We start from the raw sequence: 24,376 nt of genomic DNA, 5'->3' as shown, positions 1-24,376 counted from the left end.
TTCCGCAATTTGGAGTTCTATTATATTAATCTATTTGTAAATCAATTTGCGAAACTGGCAAATCTTGATCGCGAGCCCTTGCAAGTCGTTTATCCAACCTATCGATCGTGATCTGTTTTCCATATAAGGATACGGAAGCCGGGTGCATCTGATCGTAGGTAACCGACGATGTTTAAAGAATTATGAGGGCATGAACGTAGATGTAATCTGCTCAATTTATCAGATTTCAAATTTGAGTGCACCGAGAAAGTTGCTAGGTAATCAAAAACTGATGCATGCACTTCTTGTTTATTACGGGTGCATGATTCTAGTATTGTGGATCTGTCTATTAATTTGCAATAGATACAGTAACATTTATTAACATTTTGATATAACGATGTTTGAGAGATTCTGATTGTGATTCTGATTTTAATCTATTAAAGCAATTATTGTAGCTAGTGCAGAAACATAAATTCTATTTATTTAATACACATAGCATTCTGCATAATAGCCAGTAAACTACGTATGTAAGAGAGAAAATTAAATTTATTATCGTATCGAAAGGACCTGGCTATTACTAAATCGAAAACAAACGATTAGTTTTATCTACATGTTTCCTGTTTCCGACCAAATTGTCGTTGCTTGTTTATGTGGGCGTATACGAAATCCATGCTGGTCATCATAAATCATTGAACAAGGAACAGAACTGTATCTGCAGGGCTACATTTTACTGTACTAAAGAATAACTGATGATTTCACGGCAAATGGTATTATATAAATTACTTTGCTTGCAGCTGTTATTAACATACAACAGTTGTAAGCTACGCGTATATGGTTTACGCATAAACATCAGACTTTTTATAAACTTAGCATATTTATGGTTTATTTAACTTTTTACCGTCATGAGTTAAGGAAAATACCCGGAATGAATACAGATGTTTTCATTTACCTTATAATTTTTAATAATATTATATCCGGAAGTGTTTATGTAAATCAGAGTTCTGAAGTAAATTGATTGATACAAAATCATTTTTTCCAACTATTCAATCATAAGGATGTCCAATTGTATGGAATAATTCGTTAAATAATAATCTACTAAAGTGATACATATCAACATAAAGCTTATAGTATTACAAATCGTCTTTGGCATTTACTTCGTAAGACTTTACGTCACTAGGTATCATGTTTACTTGTCGAAAAAGTACATATTAGGTTTTCCGCTTCCACGAGTATCGTTAATAACGTCGTAGAAACGTTCCGCGGCTGTTTCCGGATGAAAGCAATGAAAGATACAGAGAGAAGACGCCGAGTAGTGAAAGAGGCGAAGTACGATCGGCTGGATTTTTCCCTCCAAGAGAAAGTTCTTGATTGGACCCCCGCGCATGCCATGATAAATTAAACGAAAGTTTAAGTCGTCACGATCCCTAGGAGACGATCGCTACCTCGTGTTGCACGCTGACGATACGTGGCCGGAGGTGCTGTGTCGAGATGCTGTGTGTCGAGCCGTGGCCGAGCCGGATGCTTTCACTCTCGAGAAATATTTTCGAGGGACGAGATTCTTTCTCCGTCCCTCCTGTTCCGCCTGTCTCTTTCCCCTCTCTCCTCCCCTAGCCTTTTCACGAAACGTCCTTTTCAATACGATTCTTCGACGAACAAGGTGTGGCTCCTGCAAACTCCCACGTTCCGTGGCAAGTGATTCCCATGATACCGTGCGCGGCCTGTTAATGTTGCGCATCGATGCGCCTTCCTTTCTGCGGTTCTTCTTGCCATTGTTCTAACCGAACTCTAGGAAATATCGTTTCTACGAAGTTCGAATTTGCCAATTTGCCGTGTTAATAGTATTCGTTTGATTTTCTTCTAACGTTACTTGTCGACCGCGTGAAAGAGGCAGGAATTTGTTACGAAGCATGTATTCGATGACGTATTTGTGATTCTTTGGGTTTTAATCGTGTTATTGTATATCAATAGTATTGTATATCAATAGTACGTTATGCTTTGTTCGTTGCAAAACCCGAAGAATCGCAAATATGAAAGAACTTCTTATATTAAAACGAAATTTCAGTTAATGCCCGATTAATTGCATTTTTGCTGGTTGAATTCATTTCTCTGGACGTGATTTTCTATTCTGTGAACTCCAATTATATAAACCGTTTCCTCTCCGACAAGTTCAGATAGACGAAGTTGCACTGTATATCGTCTAATCACCGTGAAAATGAAAAATTTTAGATCCATCTATTCAATGTTAAGGAGGTTTATAATAAAAACATTGTAACCTGATTGCGGACTATATGCGAATTTATTACGATCGTTTATTAATTTCACGCAATATATCGATCAAGAGCGTTACACGTTCCGCGAGACGTGAAATATTAAATCTCAAATAGTTCTCCTATTCAAACATCATAAAAGATATACATACAGGTATCGGTAACCTCGATACATAATCGTAACATACCAAATAGCGCAATGCTTTGAACACATTTAAACATACGAACTTTCGATATAGTAGCTACGAATAAACAAGAAGTACCAAAGGTAGATAGTAACAGTAACAAGATCTCTGTTACTTAGGCGAAGATTAATGGAATCTCGTTCAATTAAACTCGATGCGGCGCCCACGATTCGGTGAATAAATGCAGATTATCACAACGGTTACGCGCCTCTTTTATCGTCGATGTACTTTCAATTACCCACATCTCGTGTTGGTGACGTCTACTCGGGACGGCGCAGCAACTGCGCGAAGCTCGAAGATCACGATAGTTTGAATTAACGAGGTAGCCTCGCGCCTGGCGGTGTTCATGGAATACGTTAGATTCGTCACTCGAGACGGGACTCTGTTCACAACTAAATTACATTTCGAAATCGCTGATTCGGAATACAGGGTCGATAAAGCGCTTGTCTCATTAATGATTATTGATGGGACCAACGTTTCCAGCGAATACGTAGCAACTCCTTTATGGAAGTACTTTATTGCATATTCGATCGTTCTTTGTGGCACCATTCAATGCAACGTCGGAGATACAACTTTATAGTGCAACCTGTATTCCACTGTACAAAACATTTACGCGCATATCGTTAGAGCATACCTTCGAGCGCAGGAAATCATAATTGTTGCGGCAAAATCGTATTTCCTAAGTCGGTCATAAGAACATGATTATAACGATTGGATTTGAAGACCACAGGGAAAGAATATAATAAATCATGTTTTCCATTTCTTATGCGAGGGATTTTGATTGAGAGCAACGTGTCAATTTTTGCGATAAGTAAGAAAGCAGTATACCATATATGTAGGTACGTTGCTTTATTATTCGTTGGTGGCACGAATAATCTTGTGCCTGATGTACAATTTTATTTTCTTGTCTTCGATAAAAGAAATTGCAAATTCGATTATTTATCATCTTATTAATCATCGTGTCAATTTAACGTCAAAAGACAAATTGTTAACTCAGATAATGATGCTAATCTTATATCTTTGAAGACAGGAGGTTACTCCTTTCTCAATGATATATCCCTTTCTCAAAGTACCATTTTAATATATTTACTTTTAGCCTCTAACAATAGCCATTCATTATTGGGACATTTTGACATTAAACAAGAATTATATCTATTTTGTATTTTTTCGTTTTACTTCGTGTAAAACGTGTTTCTCTGTACTATATATAACTACAAGTGCATTTTATTTAACTGTAGAAATTCAAACGATGCAATAAAACGTATACGAGAAAATGTATAAGTTATAGCATACATTTACATATCAGCTACCTTCGTTCAATAATCTTGCCTCATCACCATGGATAAGCCGGTTTTCGACCACGTTTGCAATAAAGATCGAAAGATGTATTTTCATTACCAATTATTAACTATATATAGGTAGAAGAAAACCTTGGTACAAAGAAAATTTTGAACAAACTTTACGATCGAATTACATCCAATTACGAATCCATACGGAGAAACGTTCATTCGAAAAATAGCCTTCTACTTAATGTGCTAACTGCAAGTAGATATATTAATTAATCCCGTGACATGAATATCGCTCGTTGGCAACTTTAAAGGGGGCGGGTATGGTCGTTTCGCCGCTCACCAGCCAGATAAAATATTGCTGAGATATCACTCAGGAAGGTCTCTCAAAGATCTCGTTAGGCAGGCAGCAGGCGGCAAATACGGGAACGCCGTTGGCTTTTAACGATCTTTTTTTATTTTTTTTCTTTTTTCAAAATGAACTGAAAGTAGGAAGCACCCAATCCACAATTCCAATCGTTCAAGTACAAATTTTCCTTGGGTTTCGTAGCTGGGTACGTAATATCCTGAGTCCTTTCTCATTGCAACCCAGGGCGAAAAAAGAAACGAGAGAGGTTCGTATTTCGAACGATGGTAATCACTTCCTCGTCGGTGGTGTGCGGCGCGGTCATAAGAATCCGGTCTGATTTGCGATTTGATTATGTCGTTCGCGTGCGTATTACAATTTCAAAGCAGCCCCGGTTATCTAGAAACGGAAAACGGTATGTTGTCGCTTCGATGTACACCGCGAGTAAGCGTGCAATTTTTTCTGTCGACTTTGATTGCTCGTCCATCAAATCAATTCGTACCGTGTACGTGCGTTTACGCGCGCAGTTTCGTTGCAGCTGCTACAGAGACTGCACAATATACGATCAAGTACTACGACCAAAAATACAGAAACTTCGTTTTTAATTGTAAAATAAGGAAATAAATTGAATTCGATTGAGAAACTGTTCGTTGGAATTGACAAAATTTATTCCCCTATTAATTTCTTATGATCTTATATATAAACTTATTATGTATATACTATGTACATACTGTTAATATTTATGTATAATATTTGTAATTTCAGAAACTGTTTTGCAAGATAATTATTCTAATGTGTCAAGTGAAAAATATTTCTTGGCTGTTACATAATTGTAAATGTGCGTAAACATTTTAATAGCTGTATTAAGTAATTTACGGAATTTGCAGAAGGTAATATAGTTCATATTATTTGAATTTCTATTTTACATATAAATAACATGCACTTTCCTTTCAAAAAGTATGTACACATTGAAAACATAAAATATGTAAAAATAATAAATATAAATTTTCATATTTTTATCCCAAGCAAGGATGTTCCTTCAATCGGTGTCCTCTTTGATCAATGATCGTGAGAATATAAAATAAAGAGGAGACTTTTCAGGTCAGCCAATTTGTCTTATTAAGTTATTATAAGCACACGACATAGCCTTTTATTCATTGCGATAGCTACAGACAATAATAACACGTCATCTCCGGTTCTTAGTTGAAACAATGGCGTGAACGCTGTTGAAAGCGCAGCACGAGCGGACGGATTCTCGTCTGGATCATCCTCATTATTGTTGATTTCAAGAAGTATCATTGAAGAACGAGGTCGCGTAAGAGGCAGATCAGCGTTCGATAACCGCTACTGTCGCGCGATGAAAGCGAAATATTCTATGTATAGCAAAGCGGTGTCGCATCAGGCATACGTTATTACCCAAGAATACAGTGCGGGCATTACGTATCTTTCGACATCTTCTTGTTGATTGTTCCCTCGTGAAGATGTTGCTGGCAACAGTTCTTTAGAAAGTGGAGGTGTACATCAATGCGTTAAAAGATCGGTATCTATGTCATCGTGTAACATAAAGTACGATTAATATGGAATACGCGTCATTCGGCGTTTCAGTAGAATGAGTCTTGCGTTTCTTTTAACGTTTCAAGTGGAATGAGCGTTGCGTCTATGTTGATGCGTTAGGAAACTAAGAGTTATTTTTATTCCTGATAAAATAATGTTTCTGTTAGTAGAATATATCGAAGTTATAATATTTTGTTGTAGTAGGAAGGTTAAAGTTATAAAAAGATTTATTCGAATATCCCGATGGTTCTTCTACTTCCACGTAACTTATAAGGAACTTCAATGTACGATATTCAGAATTGCCAATTTCAAATTTTTAAGAGTCGGTGTTTCATACCTATCAGCCTAATACGAATGTTAAATCGATGGTACGTTCTACATTCCTTGCTTGAAAGCGAATGAATGTAATTAATTTCTAACAATGATTAATACAGTGATTATAACTTTCCTTCCTTATGCATTTCCCATACATTGCAAAAGAACAATTCCTTGTCTTTATGTAATTTCTTTCGTAGGTAAAGATATACTTAGGAGGTTCTTATGGACGTTCTATATACGTATACATATTCTGGTAGAAGTTTTCACAATTTTCAATCATACATGAATATCGATGGCTAGTCTATTTTGCATTGACATGTTCTAGATAAATAATTCATATCTAGGATAATCATTCACGAAGCAATTTCATCAGCTGTAAAATTGCATACCTATTATTGACTAACTATGAAACACTGCAATTTTATTGTATGTATCGCTGAAACAACGTTAAATGTTTAAAGTTCACAGCTGTACCATGGTATGGGCATGGGAAGATGTACGAAGGAATAATGTCAGCACAACGGAAAACTGAATGTCACATCTAAATGTACATACATATACATTTTACACGTATAAATATAATTTTAGAATATTTCTCTTTATTTAATTCATTATTATTTAGGAAAGTACTTTATAAATTATTAATTTCTGTACATTTAAACGTAAACAATCCTAAGTTGATATTTTGAATAACTCTTTAAAACTGTCAGTGTACTTAATGATATATGAACATTCTTTGCGGTGCGTATGCCTTTCTAAACGCAGGATTCGCGATACATCTTTCGTTGCGATCAATGATACGCACTGCAATAAATTACGAGAATTTCACAGAATCGGTCCAACAAATTACTGGCCGATGCCGCATTACGTTGCGGTGGCTATAATTGGTGTGGTGAAATACTACCAACACACTGTGATTTAACAACTTTATTTGAGAAATCCTTTTCTGAATAATGTTATGATATCTATCCGGTTAATATGACGATAACTTATCTGAATAAAGAGGATAAAAGCCAATTAAGTGTAATTAATTAATAACTAGCGTCATGCTGAGTCGTACAGTGAATAATGTTTCGTTTTAAAATGCAATAAATTTATTATATTCTTCAATCTGCTATGTATTATATTTATTTTAACAGGAGTGTTCGCATTAACACGAAGAGAACTTTTTATTTAAATCGTAACGATGTTTTTCGCTACAGTATTGCATCGATACATCTATCGTAATTAATGCACTATATTTCAAATGAGAGAACGTTTAACTTTTGTACTTGCATATATGGGTATTCGTAACTCTTGTTTTGGACATTTTGCCATCTATTATATTTATATTATTGATTAATTATAATTCTGTTTCATAAAATTATGATGCCTTTTCATCTTATTTGTCTTTCACGTCTTCTTTTGTTCGCCAAAATTCGTTGTAATATATTGTTCTTCCGCATATAAAAAAACGATATTGTAATAAGTAAATTTTCTTTTACTCCGCTTTGATTAAACATCTGAATTTCCATTCTAACGTAACCCCGGTAACAAGCAAACACGACGATTAATGTCCGTTTATCGTCGCAAGAGGCACTTTCTTCTTTTATGCAACGGATTTGATCAATTAGGAGTTTATTAGGAGTTTATTATGCCTGACTATGTAGGCATAGTTTGTTTTAAAGTTGATTTGAATAGTGAACGTCGTCGGAGACATTCGCGTTCGAAAATGTAAAGCAGAGCGACAAGTAAGTAGGAAATGTACGAGGTGATCCAAGCGCCTTGTCTTTCAAACTATACTTGACAGGTTGAGCCAAGGGAGCAACTGCTCGGGCGTTTTAACTTTGAACACGTACCACGAAGATCTCCCGAGACGTACTACGTCATCGCTAAACGTTTGTGGCTTGTCATCGCAGTAATTGACTTTCTCTCCTGACAACGATGAAAGAAAACTGTCGTAGCTGCACGCTCGGACAGTCTGCGTTAATTAATCCTTTCTAACCCGACCCATTCGAAGCTTTACCTATAGCAATTTATTATTTGTCTAATGAAGAAAGTGGTAGAATGTGCTTTTCGAATTTTATTTGTAACATAGGCATGGAAACGACTATTTTTGAAATGTTTCTTAGAAACACTAATTAACCACTGTGGTAATGGCGCAGTTAATGTATCGCGATATACTACTGGGCTAATAGATGTCTCAATAAATAGGAATGTTGCTGTTACGCGTTTAATAACTCCTTGCTTTTATTCATTTTTATGCCATAATTTATTCTTGTAGTACCACATTGCGCGTACACTGCAACCAGAATGCAATTTGCATGTTACGCGCAAACGCGTTATGATCATGACAGGTTTAAACATTTTATAAGGTGTGAAAAAACTGTTGTTACAAGCATAATTTTAGGCATGAAAATTGTATAAAATGCGTCGCAATGTGTTGGTAATAATCGTCTTCGGCCTTTATGTAGATCGTTGGACCGGTCGCATTTATCATTCTCAGGCAGCTTCGTTGTTACTCGATTGAAAATTTCAAGGAGCGCCTCAGTATGCCTTGAACAGCGAGGGGACGATCATTTATCAACGGCCATTCCGGTATTCAATTTAACCCTTATTAGATGAGTAATTTCCTGATCGTGCCTATTAGCGGATTAATCAACAGATTTGCGTATGATCGAACGATAATGGTAAGCCTTCCTGTCGGATAATTGCATCCCGTTTTGTGTTTAACTGATTCAAATAAAATTTAAATAGATGATTGAATGTCTGAAAAATTCTAAAAGGAATATTCGATATAATTCTATTCCCTAAATTATTTTTCTATAACGTTTTTTCTAAAATTAACAAGCGAGCAGGAAGAGAGAATATCGACTAGAAATAAATTAGGCAATGTGGGAAATGCAACAAAACTTGAATATCCAGTTAATACAATTTATGATTGTACTTCTTAGCTTGTACTGTTTTTTCGTTTTTATCGCCGATGTTTAGTATCTACTGAATAAAACAAGAGCAATTGATCGCCATTTTAAAGAAAAATACACTATGGAATATATCCAACCATGTTTGTATAACTTCTCAAATATACATGGGACAAGTGGAATATATAGCAAAAACCGCGGAAACTTCAAGATACCTGAGAACTTATACATCGTACATTTTCTCCAATTTATTATATATTCATAATATGTGTATTATACATGTATCTGTATAATAAATACTATCTTAATAACGATATTTCTTAATTAAGTACTCTATCATAAATGCCTTTTGTATCTTTTGTATACAAGAACTTATTCTTTGTTTCAGATGGAGCGCCAGTTCCTGCAGACGCTATTGAACACGAGGTAAGAAAAGGCTAGAAAGAAAACACAGGTTTTTTTATCTTTTTAACAGAACGTGTAGAAAGTCAGTGACTTGATTTATTTCATGGATTGCGATGCTCGTTTATTATTTATTGCATGTCAATTTATAAAATACGATTGCCCCTTGCCGTTTGAACAATTTCGCGTAAAATGACTCGCGTTAACGTGTTTCATTATGATTTCACGCTTTTATATTCCATTAAAATAATATCAATGAACCAACGATCAATGAAGCAGCAAAGGAAACTATTTTGTTTCTTAATAAATTACACTTAATGAAATAGATTAGGCGCTTTACGTATCGCTAATGATTTGTACATTGTCTCGCTTTCGTTTGTCTTGCAATAAAATAATATGATTCATGCTTCGTATCAAACGCTATATTCGCTATATTCCAGCATTGCATTAAAAATTTCATATTACGTTATTGACGTATTGCGTGATATAAATACCAAGATTTATGAGTCTGCTATATTACGTGAGACGTATTTTTCAGTTGGAATTACAAGTAAGAAACTATGTAGATCGACCACGAATGAATCAAGTCAGAAGATATCGTGAACACTCTATCTCTTCTTTGGCACATTGCGTATTTAAAGTCACTCTCGTTACGAAAGGAGATAATGACATCGATTAAAAACGCACTCATTAGCTCTTTATATAACTGTGCCAATATGCGTTTAGATTATCGTCTTGCAACTCTTTCCTGTCAAACAAACTAAAATAAAAGTGAAACTGATGCCTGGCACTCATAAATTTGACGCGTTGATGCACACTTATAGGAAATGTTCACACCGAATGAAATATTTTACAAGCTGAAAAATTGTTATCATTAGAAAACCATTAGAACCAAATAGTTTAATAAACATTTTTCACAGGTTCACAGATATATGTGAAACGTAATGGCGTAGATCTTTGTAAGTAGTTAAGAAATATGTTCATAGAAGATAAAATTTGGAGAAGATTCGCAGATGATAAATAGGGAATATACCTTTTGTTTTCTCAACTTCATATTTCATTCTTTAAAAAGCAAATGATTTATCTTCTTGGGAAAAATTTATTATCTTGGGAAAAATTTTTTCCCAACATATTAAGTATTCTGTCGATTTTTTTACAACAAGAAACTACACTCTGCAATAAAGATTTTGTGAAATACTATATTTGCTCTAGTATTTAGATCAAAGTGCAAAGGATGGAATTTTAATGAATCGTTGAGTGAGCAATATAAGAAATAAGTATAATACGAAACGTCAGCTTGATTTCTAGAAACGAAAAGACCAGCTTTACCAGAACTCAATCAATCATTATTGCAACGTGCCGATCATTTTGATCCGGAATGGGACCGAAACGTCATAGGTCGATATCCCACGATCAGCTGAGGCGTCGAAACGGATTTCGCTAGAGGATTTGTGCGATACTTTCCCGTCTGTTGCACCTGTGCAATAAAGCTTCCATGTTTCTTTACGCTACGATTGTATCTCTAGCGCACGTTGTATCATCTATCCTATAGCCTACAGCTCGGTAGACTGATTGCCCTTAATACACATATAATTTATACCGAGGAGAGGGAGGATAGGACGTTGCAGCTAATTGGATTCCCCGCATACAAACGTTGACTTAATATAATAATCATCGGTGCGTTGTGTTGCTGTTACGAACGAGCCACAAGATTAATTCGCGTTCTGTAATCGCGTGTTAATAACAGCTCCTTTTCTTTCTTTTGCGGTCAGCCGATGCAACAATCTATCTTCTTGTGTCCTGTGTCTAAGATCGTTGGCTGAGGATACAGGGGAGATTTGTCATGATTTTGATCTCTTTCAGCCAAACAACCCTTTCACTTGCGTTACTTCGTTGCCTTTCTACGGCGCTTAATTGTAAATAAAAACAAGAAAGATCTATAGCAAATACTTCATGTGAATTCTCTTTAAAAAACGATATATAAAACGCTTTGCTGATTATACTTCTCATACGTTAGATCTTATTACACGCTTTTTCTTGATAAAACGTCAGAAAAATATTCGTTACGATATCCTTTTCCTCGATTCGTGTAAAGTAATGGCTATAGTGACGTAAAGTTTTACTCGCGCTGAGCGTTTATCGCATTTAATGTAATCATCAGACCGTGGATATTTATGCAACATAAACGTGTCAAAATATATAACAAATATGAAGATATCTGTGCCAAGTTGTGCAGGATGTACACTCGCGGTCAGAAATCTTAGGATATTTTTTACTGTTAATAATACTTGTATAGAATACTATGTATAGAAATAGTAACTTATTTTATAAATATCTATAAAAAGTTTCCATTTTGCCATGTGACTTTTGCTTCCAAATAAATAGGTTCCACGATAATAGCGTAGAAAGAACTCGTTTCCTTAACACAAATTTTATATATTTTACCAATGCAAACGCAATAAAATGAAATATAGCGCACAATAACATTTAATTTTTGCCAAATACCATACTCTATTTGTGCACCTTTTTCTCTGGCAATATCACCGAAGTCACGTACATCGTTAAAAATCTCTTACTACATAAAATTTGCAAAATGTAGGTCACCGGTATCCACCGCAGTATTCAACGTGTTAATGAAAAATACGATTGTGTTAATTAGAATCGCCGGTTGATCGTATCTAAATAATTTACCGCGACATTTTCTTCCATCGTGATCACGGTCAGAGGTATTTATTCAGAATCGTGATCATCTCTTCTTACACGACATAACAGCTCATCTATCACTTTCATTTACGAGGGCAAAAGGTGTTCGTTGTCTACAAATCTTGATGCAATATTCGCCTCGGAGGTCATTCGTAAAAAAGCAGCGCGCATATGTTAACGTCCGTTTGCCGGAAAATGTTCTGTGCTTCATTGATTTATAACTTGGTTCGTTCGCTACCCATCTGAAATCTTGTAACTTTATTTATGTTCTTACACGTAACAGTATGTACTTCCTTATCGTATCTGAGGAAATATGTTCTATTGTAGCAAGCAATAAATTTTTCGTTTTTAATATTACCGTTTATAACGAATGATTGTCTATCTAGTGCATTACATGTTGAAATAAAATGATGTCATAATATACATATGTTAAAATAGAAATATTGGATGCCTCAAATAGAGGCATCAAATGGAGAGATTTTATTGAACAAACAATTTATTGCGCTTTATTATTATGTTGAACCAACTGATCTTTATAATAAGAATGTAGCAAGGATTTGTGTTAGAAGGTTTATCGACAATTTTATCTTATTTTTTGTTTCTCTGATTAATATTTAGTTATTTAATACAGATCTAAAAAATACTGCCTTGAATATGAGCAAATTATTATCTTACAATAAAACGAACGTATTATATTTTACTAAAATATCTTATCTTAAATTTGTATAATTTCAATTGGATCGTCAATACGTACTCACAGATCATACTGTTCATATTTAATAAGTTCGATTTAAAAAATTGTAACATTTGACTTTCAATAACTCGTTTAAATTATGAAAGGGTAAAAAAGTTGGAAATTCAATTATCCCCTGCGCAAATCGTGTCAGAAAAAAGTTAATTCATCATCCGATGAACGTATTATGAAATACCTATATTTCAGCTCTAAGAAAATTAAATTAAGTCTATTTAAACAAAATTATAATTTAAGACGTGAAGTCGGATACACTTGCAAGCATTTGTTAATCCAAATAATTGTCGTACCATGAATAGAATTTTTTTTCATTTGATATCAGATTAATTGTAAGGGAAAGAAAAGGTTTGTTTGTAATAGAATTAAAATATTATTTCAACACTTTTACTCGGCTGTAGCAACTCTTCGTACTCTCTAATCATTGTATTTACGCTTTTCAATCACTGTTTCTACATAACTGCATCAACACGCCAACTTGCAACCGCTTGACTACCTTCAATCATCACATTTGTTCAAGCCAAATTTAATTATCTTTAATGATAAATAATTAAATGACACGCAAATAAATTAATAACTAATAATACGGCCAAATATCATAATTGCTGCTAATTGTTATTATCTTATCTGTATATATGTTATTTTACAATACGTATAGATGGAGCTATAAATGTATTATATATATATATAAACTACTAAGTAACGATGCTTCTTGTGAGTATTTTCTAAATTGGCTACTCTCTATCTAACAATTAAAGTTCTGTAAGATGTTATTGATATGCATATATATTGTCTAAACTTCCATATTAAAAGTATCAATAACGAATTTCAATACAATTTTCGATTACTTCTGATTAGAAATAAAAAGAGATAAAAAACTGGAGTATTTATATTCTGTGGCAACAAACAACTTCTTTTTGGCGTAACAGTATTTTCACCAATTGAAAAACATCGAGAGCAATCGATGTTGCAGCTGCCATTAAATATTTCAGCGGAGGTTCCGCAACTGCTGTGTTGAAACTTATTATTAGTATCCAACACTAACCCGAGAACTTGTTAGAATTTGGAAATTCGTTACGTTGATAGCCACAGCCTGAAAATTCGTATTTCCAATGCACGTGATATAATACACAAATATCCACGTACATAGTCAGAACTATACGTATTGTCATACGAACAGGCGTGTGTACATGCATGTGAAACAGAGATTTCTACGCGTGACACATTCATCGATGCATGAAATTTCCATACAAATATGAGACAATCAAAACTGCAAAAAGATTGCATTTTAATTATACGACACATCCAGCACATGCACCTACTGTTTTCCATTTATTATCGTTTAAATTACCGCGTAGACTCACTCACCATGTTATACACGTGTATACAACGTCGAATTACCATACAATCGTAAGACGCATAGCTTACCTCCCAGTAAATAAACGATAATCGAACGTCCAGTAGGAATTGATCGTTACCCTTAGGATTAGATAGATTTAAAAAAGCGCAGCCATAGGAACGACTCTAGGATCGAAACATTCGACGAATACAAAGTAGGCGAATACAGTTATAACGTGAGTAAGTTGACCTGACATATTGGTAACAATACTAGGCGTGTCACTGGTGTGTTGCAACTGATTTCAACGACTATCGTCCGTATTAGCATCGACGCGTGAGTATTGCTCGCGTCCGCACGTGCACGTTCCTCCACCAGATAACAGTGTATAGTACGCGTAATATTGAACAGCACAAATATATAGGCGCAGCTGGTATCCACGTCATATGCGCGATAGCAGCTAACTAGTTTTGCAGCCGGTCGTCGGCACGAAGATGTCTTAAATGTCAAGGCGAGGACACGGTGGTGTTGTCCTAGCCGAGGATAGACCATCGCCTTTATACGATCGGTCAATGAGCTCCGCGAAAGGAACTTCGGTATACGTCATCCTGGCATACCTTTTAACAAGAGTTCATCTCCAGAACAATGAATGCGATAAATCTTTCGTCACGCGACTACTCGCTTCTTTTTCCAGGAAAACATATCCTGTTGAAAATTGATTTGATTGATCTTATTTCTCATTTTTAGAAGCTTCTTTTTTTAACTTTTATTCTTAAGATTTATTGTTAATTCTATCATAGGCGAAATTTTGCCCTATGCGAATATAGTTTCAGTATCTTCGTCCCGTAGTAATATCACCGACAAATGGTAATTTTTCTTTTTCTCTAGTATCGAATAATACTAAAACTTTTAACTTCGTTTGTTCAATCTCGTCGACCTTTAAAATAAAAACATTTTATGTTCCAGTAATAGATATAGCTATTTGGGGAATAATATCGTACATGTACAAGTTTATGGGAAATTTAGAATTATATGAAAATGTAAAAACATGCATATAATATATAAAAATATACTAGATAAGGGTCATTCTAGTATTTACTGAGTAGGACCAATTTAGGTTTCATTCCTCTAGCTGCGCTCGTCAAAATAAGACATTCCACAAATATTCAGCGATTATAACATTCGAAAATTTCGTTTGTATGTTCCAGGACTCCATAGCGTCCGCCTCTGAAACAGGCGAGGAATACGAAGACGGTGACGACTCGGATATGTACATGGAGCCAGACGGTACCGAGCCGGACGAAGGCGACAAGGTAGAGGGAAACCAAGAGGACGAAACTTACAAAAACACGACTGACGAAGTTCCATCAGACGTGACCGAGAAAAAAGACGAACAACCAAGCTCTACCACCGACAAGCCTACCTCGAAGGACCAGAAAGCGGAAAATACCAAAGAAACGAGTCAAACGGATGCGCCTGACTCAGAAGACAAAAGCTTGGAAACCGATAGTCAAAACTTCTTCCCTTCGTTTGCGGAGTTGTTTGCGAATCACAGAGCTTCTTTCGCGGAGCAACAAAGGTACAGACCCAATAGATTCCTCGGATACTTCCAACGCGATCGCAGTGGCTATCAAGCAGCGACTGCAACGGCGAAAGACGTTCATCATCCGCTTCTAGGGTCAGGAAACTTTGGCGTGATTCGAGGCGGCACTTACTACCCTGAAGAGAAAGAAAACGACGAGTACACGATGGACGATAGTCTGTACAGTCCTTACTACCACGGTGGCAATCGTGGCCGTGCAAACTATTTCAGCAATCCGAAACCTCAGCCGATTCGCGGCGGCGATTTCTTCGCGAATTTCCGAGACTTCGCCGATATCACGGCTCCGCCTAAGTCCAGTTTCTCTCACTTATCCGTGGTTTATGCAAATAAGAACGGCAGCACAGCTGGGCGTATTACAGAGCCTAGGAATATTATCGAGACCCTGAGGATGTTGGAAGAGGAAGGGCAAACTAGTTCCGAGGTAACGACCACGACAGAAGCGCCGAGAAAGAAGCAGAGTAAAGGGAAAAGGAAGTTGATGAAGATGAAGCAATACGAAGAGGACAAGGCAAGAAGATCCCGTATGACCGTCGAGCCTTTGTTAGCGCTCAGTTGAACGTACGCCGGGATCCAAATTGTATGGTAGTGCGGACGCGAACCCCGGGATCTTTTCCCAAACGTGAAATCTGGCCACGAGATCAGAACCAAAGTCTGAAAAGTGTTGTCACATCCTACTACGTATCGGAGAAGTTTGTGCTGAAAATGAAAGGAACAATGATCAAAGGGACGCTTGCCTCGCGTTTATCTGAACGTTTACGAAGCAACTATATGATCGTTTTGAAATTTTTTCCAGGTAAATTCCGATACGTCCTGAGACTGGATTTTATATTAATAAGAACGTTCGTACAGAGATCTTATTCCTACGTAAGCGTGTTCCGTTTTCGTATTTCTTGATTATCAGCATTAACATAAATGCGTTCCACCTTGGCGTATTGAAAAATCTCCTTTGCAATTGTAACGATTGCGTGGAAACCGCGTGTTTCGAGCAATTATTTAAATTGTTTATGGGAGATAAGCTGTTATTTGTGTACCGTTCTCGATTTGTAATTCAACGTTTCAGACATTCTGAGAAAACTAAAAGCGCCAAAATACAGGTTACCGTCGAATCGAACCACTAATGATACTGTAGAAACTTAGAGCTTACTGAAATTATATGAAAATTTCTTAAGTTAGCATCGATATGCTGTCAAGTGAACATCGAAGTGTTTTCTATTCGTGTTCTGCAATGACGGATTAATCGTTGGACGAAGAAAACAATTTAAAAGGAATAAAATATTTCATCTTTATTTGTAAATCCAAATTCAAGAAACTAGCCTATTCGTGTGTGGAGATCACATCGAATCATAAATAACGTTCTCTCAGTATATCTTCAGGGATATTTTCAACAAAGCAACACTTTTTATACACTTGCATCAGGCATAACATTTTTCCATTAATTTAAAAATTAGTGTATCCTCATTTAAGAAATATCAACGAATTCAAATTGTCAATGTCTCCTAATTTTTATCATCTCGCTGTTAATATTCAACGTATAGTCAGGCATTATAAGATAATTCTCTTCTCAATAGATAGGGTTCCTTCATCAACCGTTTTCGAAGCTTTTCCTGGCAACGTACTATAGCACGTACCTTGTCATTTCAATGAAATAATTCTGTATAATATATCTCGTTTATATCCCACTATGAGAATGTATTTGTTCAAAAAGGTATATTGACATTTATCGCGCGAAAGTTTATCAATTTTTACAAAAGATATATGAAGAAGTTTGAAGATCGAACTGAAGAAATATCTCGTTTAAGATTCGCATAGAAACGTATTGAAACGTGCGATGATTCAAAATTGCTTTCATCGTCGATCGATTAATCCCCGAACATTTGTATACGCGTATAAGTAGTCATCTCAAGTTGGCGAGTTGCGATTGTGTCAAACTCGTTTATCGGCAATTCACGGACACATTTTAAATTGATTGAATGCACTTGCGCGTGCAGTTTCGTTATGCTCGAGTAAACCTCGATCCGGTACGAGTAACTCGTACACACTAACGATAATTTCCGTTCATACGCTGCGCACAGTTGACGCACGCGATCACGTGCGAGTACACCGAGTGTGAAAACAGAAAATTCTGCGCCACGCGCGTTATCATCGAGCGCAAGAACGGAATCACGCGGAGAAAAAAGAAAAATTGTAGCAAAGAGCGTTGATTTGCGTGCATCGCGGCCTTTTGTAAATAAATTCCATCGCTCTCTGCTTCGTGTTTTCTTTAGTGTTTTAGCTAAAGCAGAACCGGACTAACACTCGCGCCTTCATTCCATGAATATGTATTTGTTCGTTCGGATCTCGTTTCTGCGTCTAGCTATGTAGTTTCTAAACGAGTAAGATCGATCGTGGATAAGTATCTCTCCTCTTCCTTTTTTTTTTTTTTTTTTTTTTATATGCAGACTGTGTCTCGCTGCATTTATTAAATTCACAAAGACTGTTCACCTATTAATTATTATCGGCTTAACGTAGAATTGTTCATTCCTTTTTCATAAATTAAACTAATATTTCTCTCATGAAAGCATCTAGTTTTGTTTAGATCTACATGTAAGCGACTTTTCTTCACAGCACCCTTTGATATGTCTTTTCTAATTCGATTGAAGATCATGCATTTCAATCGTTAGATCGGTGGTTTGTTTAAACTAAAATTGCTCTGATTCTCGGGAAAAATCACGGCGAAGATTCATCCTGTGCTTCATAATAGGAAAGAATTATGAAGAGGACAGCCTACAAGTGAATTATTCGCCGTAGATTTCGGCGCATTGTTATAACAATTGTTGTTGATTATTTTAAGTATATGAAGTAGGTATAATAATTAAATCGAATACTCTGTCTCATGCTGTTTTTAATATGGTGCAAAGGGACACGATGAGATATCGAAATAAAGTATATTTTTCATAACTTACGTGAATGTGAAATCCTACTACGATCATTTCCTACGATTTATACACGGGCACTCTGTTCTCAAGGTAAGTAAATTGTACTGGATATACCATAAGCAAAGTTAATCTCATCCGTAGAACAGACGTACAAAAAAGTAGGGTTTTCAAAAAATTGGACAAAGTTCAAGAATGCTTATACTTTCTACCATTGTACAATCAATTCTTGAGACAAATGTTTAAAAAATTTCTTAGGACGTGTAAGGAAATCGCTTTAAAAAAATGAAATTAACGATTATGGTATCCGATTGAAATTTTGCTCGTAAAGTAAATGAGTCTGATTTTGCATGAAAATTTAATAAATTGAAAATTTATTAATGTACTTTACAATCACTATATTTCGAGTAATTGATAAATATTTACACACGAACGATGCACTTAAAAAGAAATAGAAAAATGAAACTTCACGATAATCGGGATATTTGTAATTCACTTAAGCGATTAAAAACTTAATATGATATCGAATAGAACATCGAGACATCGTTGTCAATTGATGCATTTCTTCAACGTAGTAATTAATTTCCCTATACCATTATGGACATCTAAATAAGACGCAGGTTTATACATCCAGGCTGGTGTACTAACGACATTGTATTTTTTACATCTCGTTACTCCCTTCACATTTTTCATTTCTATCCTAGCTCCCATGTCTTTTGCTTTCTTAATAGCATCGGCATACGGCCAATCTTTTGCTGGTGCTAAATTTAAAATCATGTAACGATGTACATTTTTGGTAATAATAAATTTTTGGTTTGACTAATATGCATCCTTGTACAAAATTATACTTGTAAAAGTATCTTCTAAAAGTTGTATTATTATATATTATAATATGATGGATACTTTAATATAACTGTCCTAATCTAATAACTAATTCAATAAGGTAACTCTATAAATAAAAATATTGGACAAAAGTAATTTCTTTAATAACTTACAATCTTTTCCCAGTGTAATTTTAACACCTTTTAATACTCTTGCCACAAGAATGCTTGCAATGCACATCGATGCAATTGGTTTCTTCTCACAGTAAAAGTCTTCGATAAGCTTTTCCAAATCAGGAAGTATCGTACAGTCGGCGCCTTTTGCTGCGAAATTGCTCCTGTAACAAATGCATTCGGTAAAGTGAGTAAGAAGCAGGTAGACGGAGTAATAAAGAAAAATTCATTTTATTAATACATTTTTCATCTCATCGTCTCTTTTCACTATATGTAGATTAACATAGCACTATAAATCCTTTCATACGGAATTTATCGCTGATAATAAGAAAAAAGCTGGTTATGATTACATTGAAAGCAAGGTCAAAAGCGATAAATTTTCATTTTATAGCATTCATATTTGGAAAGGAATGGTTATCTTACGAGTGGCATGATTACCCCCATAATTACAAAAGCTATTCCAGAACACAGTAATTTTACGTATCTTATTTATAAATGTTACGAGATTCGTTTTAATTATAGAAAGTATTTAGCAAGGGGTAAAATACAATTCTATTAAATCTCGTAATATATAATTTTCTCATATTTATTTATGAAAAACATGAATAATACATGAACTTTAATGGATGATATATAAGAAATGAAAGTGGAATAATTTTATTTAATCTTAATATTAATTGCATTCGTGTACTTCCACTATAACTATGAAGAAATAAAAAATGATATAAATGAAAGATCAAAATGATTATATACACCAAATCATGATTAGTTTTAACAAAACGGACCAATGTACAAATTTCACGGAAATTAATTCTCTAACGATGTTTAAATAAAATACAAATACCAACAATGTCTTTGCCGCACCAAATCCTCCAGGGAGAACGAGTGCCCCGTGCATGCAAGCTTCACATTCGCATAGCGGTTTAATGTTCGATCTAGCCAATCTGGCAGCTTCGACTAGTCCGTTTCTGGATGGACTGTTTGTATCTGGTTGTTTAGTGAAATGATCGACAGTTTCGCAAATGTCTACATCCGGCGCGTAAAAGTGTGGCACCATATCTTTCTGGCAGATATGTATCGTCGACGATATGGCTTCCGAAATTTCGGTACCATCTAGATAACCGCACCCGCACAAAATCTGCAGCGAAAATATTTCAGACCAAACATGGATTATATTGTAGTAGTGAAACAGAGAAACTTTTAATTTTTGAGAACTATTACGTATAAAAATAACACATCTAATTTAATATAATATATATATTTTATAATATTTTACACATGTATGTACTTACAACAGCTACAGATACAGGTTCACAACTTCTCTCTTGCTCCCTTTTACAACACTTTCTGTTAACAATTTGTGACGTGTGAAAAGTGGATGATAAAACAGGTCTAAAGATGGAATATTCATTTTGTAAAAGTGGTAGTATCCGTGCACGTATCATAATATGAAAGTGTGAAGTACAAGATAAAATGACGTTAAAATTTGATTTATGTAGAATTACATTTGACAAAGAATTTTATACAGCGAATTCCTCCATTTTACCAATTTACGATATTCGTCTGTTTTATTCAAGCGACGATGCAAAAGGAAATATTTAGGCGTGATTTGAAGGGAAATTAGAGAACAATTTTTTTATAAATTTATTCCTTTAAACTTAGAATCGACACCGATCCATCTGTTTATTAAGCAAAAATAATTAACATACAGTTACGATCGGTAACAAGAACAAAATGTTTTTTTATTAAACATATGTCAAACCGATACTATACATAGGCCTCTGTACATGTTCTACAACAAGCTATTGCCTATAAAGTATTTTTTTATTTTCTCATAGTGTAGGCATCGGTTTTTGATAGATTTGAATTTTAAGTTCTAAGTACTTTCTGTAGAGGGCAGAATTTCCCAGAATTACAAGAAGAGCCCTCGATGTAGTTCGTGCAAACTATCACTTGCGCTCGATCGATAAGTTCGTTTCGTGGTGGTGCAATTTGGTTGGAAGCTGCGCTAGCCAAAGTGAAAATCGGAGAAAAGCGAAAGAATGGGATGGAATAATGGAGTGGAAGCAAAGGGAAAAGGGAAGAGATAGGGGAAAATTCAAAGCCTCTCCCGTGCTTAAATAAACATCGGCAAGGTAGGCTGAACTTACTTTATGGCCCGTATAACCTTTATTGTGCTCTAGGAGCAATTTTCGCTCAGACTATGAATACGAAACACATTATGGGGAGCGGTAGAGATTTAACAACGGTATGAAAAACAGTGCACGTAATAATAAATTCTCTCTGACTCATTAAAATATATAAAAGAATCGACATTTTTCGGAAAAAGATATCGTCGGTTCAATTTTACGATATGAGTCCTCTATTACCGTGATTTTTTGGCTAATAATATTGGCGAATACATCTAAGGAAATGATAAACTTCTGTTGCACAAAATTTATGGAAATTTATAATTAATCGCGTGAAATAAGACGATGAAAATCGTCGGTTCGTGACTTGTAATTTTCGACAATAATATTAATTATACTCAATAAGATCGAACTTAAATTTATTATTTACTTCCACGATTAACAGATTCAACTTGAAGTACTACGTTTAAACTAACACTTATTATATCTGTATTTAGATAGAAAGGCGAACAACGAGATACCGAGCGACAACGAAACAGTACTCGGGGTTGTGTTGCTTTTCGGTCGACGATTAAAATCTATATACATTTTATTACATAACATGTACATTATACACACCTGTGTTACGTATAGATCTTATTATTTATACCTATCTGAACCAGGGCTTCAAACTCGTCCTAGAATCACGAATCGCGCAACCTCAGCCGATTCTAATTATCAACCGAAGAGAAGCACACCCCCGAGTACCGTTTCGTTGGCGCTCGGCATCTCGTTCTCCCTTTTGTATGAGACGTACGGAGAGCTAACGCATAATCTTATGTAAATCCCGCGTTTCCCTTATGCTCGTACGCCCTTTCTGTATAGGAAAAGCAACTTACGTGGGTCGGTTCTCTGGTTACACGTGGAAAGGGATGCTTAGGCGACGGTTCGCTGGTGTGTTGGACCAGGCTAGGGCGCGGGGCTTATATGAATGTTAAAATAAGTTTGAAATTGTCGCGGACAAGTTTAGCCCCGTGGGAGGCAGCCGTCGAGTAATTCCACTGTGCCGGTGGTTTCGGCCCTTCGGCGAGTTTGCGATCACTCGCGAATTCGTAGCAACTTCTACGCTTCGTAGCCTTCACTTACGTTTTCTCTCACTGTCCTGTTACTAATCACTCGTCTTTATTTTATGCGTATTTAATCGAACGTAATACGATAGTCGGGAGATGAACGACAAAGATATACTCAGCTGTAATTACGGCGAAGGATGATTGTCGAGACACGACATACGATCGTTAGTGTTGATGGTATTTGAATTAAAAAGAGGATATTAAAAATATCAGTGAGCGTTAATGGAAAAAACAGAAGCGAAACAGGTAATACATATACTTCGCATAACATGTACGTAGGTGTTATCGTATACGCATGATGTACTCTATCTTCCATTTATACCACGCTTCTTTGCTTCCACAAATGTTTGCTGACGCATAGCTAAAATTATAAAAGCAATTTATGCTTTATTCCAGCCTGCGTAAAACGTACTTCGCAAAGATAAATGAATGATGAACACATGTTATGCAATTTCTCTACGTTCTTTGTCATTATCAATATAGGTATTACTCGAATTAAAAGAATCAATTAACGTAGTAATATTCTAGTATCGATGTTTATCAATATCATTGCAGATAGTACATTTAAACTTCAATGTAAAATTCACAAAATTTCTATTCCTCGCGTGCATCCAACTATGAAGAACAATTTCAGCCGACACGAATAAACAAACGACACAAAGGACAAGAACGAAGATCCGATATCATATTAAAAGCTATACACAGAGAATATAAATTTCTGAAAGGATTGATTGATCTATACAACATGTCCATCTACACGTTACATTTCCTCGTCATATTCGTAATATTTCAAGGACCCAGGACAGTCTTTCATCCCAGTGATAATAATCGTCAGCGTCGTTTCTTCAGCGGCGTCTAGAATTTCGCCCGGCGTTGGCACCAGCCGCGGAAAACAAACTTACAGGAAGTTACGGAAACCAGGCTTGCTGGTAATATTCCCGACGACACGAGCAGCGAACTAAAACCGTTTTGCCGAATGACAGGCTGGTGACATTCAGTGAAGATGCTGGCGCGTATCGGAGGAAGGGATCATCGTCGACATTCTCGAAAGGTTTAAATCACGAGTTCACGGTGAAGGCGAACTGTACGCGCAGCCCGGACGATTTTCGAGGGTCGTCAGGGAGTTGAGGAAGGGAGTAAAAGGGAGAGAGGGAGAGAGAGAGAGAAAGAGAGAGAACACTAGGTGGGAGGTTGATGGGTAAATGCGATGTGATGCGAGTAACTGAGTGGTTAATTGAATGAGGTGCCTCCCAGGAGCGTCGAACCGTCGCGTGTCACACGTCAGAATTTCCGGACTGGGAACCGGAAATTACGACGATTGTCGGTTCTCTGCCAATTATCAGGTCGCGATATGATTGCGGGTGAAATCGCGCGATTCAGCTGTGAATTGAGTGCACACCTCCGCGAATCGTTTCTCCATCGGATAGCCGGCAGAGTGACAGAGTGAGTTCGTTGGTGGTACAGAGAACAGAGCCAGAGAAACCGGACTGTTCGCGTCAATCATTAATAATCCATCAAGCGTATCGATAGTTCGATTTCTCTACCGATACTCGAATCCGAGGGAGACCACGAAGGGGAAAATGATCGTTTGTCAATTTCTAAAA

At 36.0% G+C, this 24,376-nt stretch overlaps 2 protein-coding genes across 8 annotated transcripts in view; one reads left to right on the top strand and one right to left on the bottom strand.

Moving 5' to 3' along the window:
- Positions 1-18,568, top strand: part of LOC126919700 (uncharacterized) — a 76,225-nt gene extending 57,657 nt beyond the window's left edge. For all 7 annotated transcript variants that reach the window (XM_050729195.1, XM_050729201.1, XM_050729196.1 and 4 more), the window contains 2 exons: positions 9,224-9,261; positions 15,233-18,568. In XM_050729195.1, coding sequence (XP_050585152.1) covers positions 9,224-9,261; positions 15,233-16,183 — 989 coding nt within the window. In that variant the 3' untranslated portion in view covers positions 16,184-18,568. The remainder of the gene's footprint in view (positions 1-9,223; positions 9,262-15,232) is intronic.
- Positions 18,569-19,088: 520 nt separating this feature from the next.
- LOC126919665 (ES1 protein homolog, mitochondrial-like) lies at positions 19,089-20,945 on the bottom strand. The gene is made up of 4 exons (XM_050729150.1): positions 20,842-20,945; positions 20,383-20,772; positions 19,535-19,698; positions 19,089-19,300 (listed from the first exon to the last, which is right to left on the bottom strand). Exons 1-4 carry the CDS (start codon positions 20,943-20,945, stop codon positions 19,089-19,091), a joined length of 870 nt encoding a protein of 289 aa, XP_050585107.1.
- Positions 20,946-24,376: the final 3,431 nt, after the last annotated feature.

Source organism: Bombus affinis, chromosome 8, assembly GCF_024516045.1.
Source record: "Bombus affinis isolate iyBomAffi1 chromosome 8, iyBomAffi1.2, whole genome shotgun sequence".
Classification (NCBI taxonomy): domain Eukaryota; kingdom Metazoa; phylum Arthropoda; class Insecta; order Hymenoptera; family Apidae; genus Bombus; species Bombus affinis.
Note: the sequence above shows the minus strand (reverse complement) of the source record. Positions and strands in the feature narration are given on the sequence as shown.

Coding starts and splice junctions, on each gene's coding strand:
- LOC126919665 (XM_050729150.1), bottom strand. CDS start 20,945: ATGAATATTCCATCTTTAGACCTGTTTTATCATCCACTTTTCACACGT. Junction 19,699..20,382: donor TTTGGTGCGGCAAAGACATT/GTTGGTATTTGT, acceptor CATTTGTTACAG/GAGCAATTTCGCAGCAAAAG. Junction 19,301..19,534: donor AATTACACTGGGAAAAGATT/GTAAGTTATTAA, acceptor TTTTAAATTTAG/CACCAGCAAAAGATTGGCCG.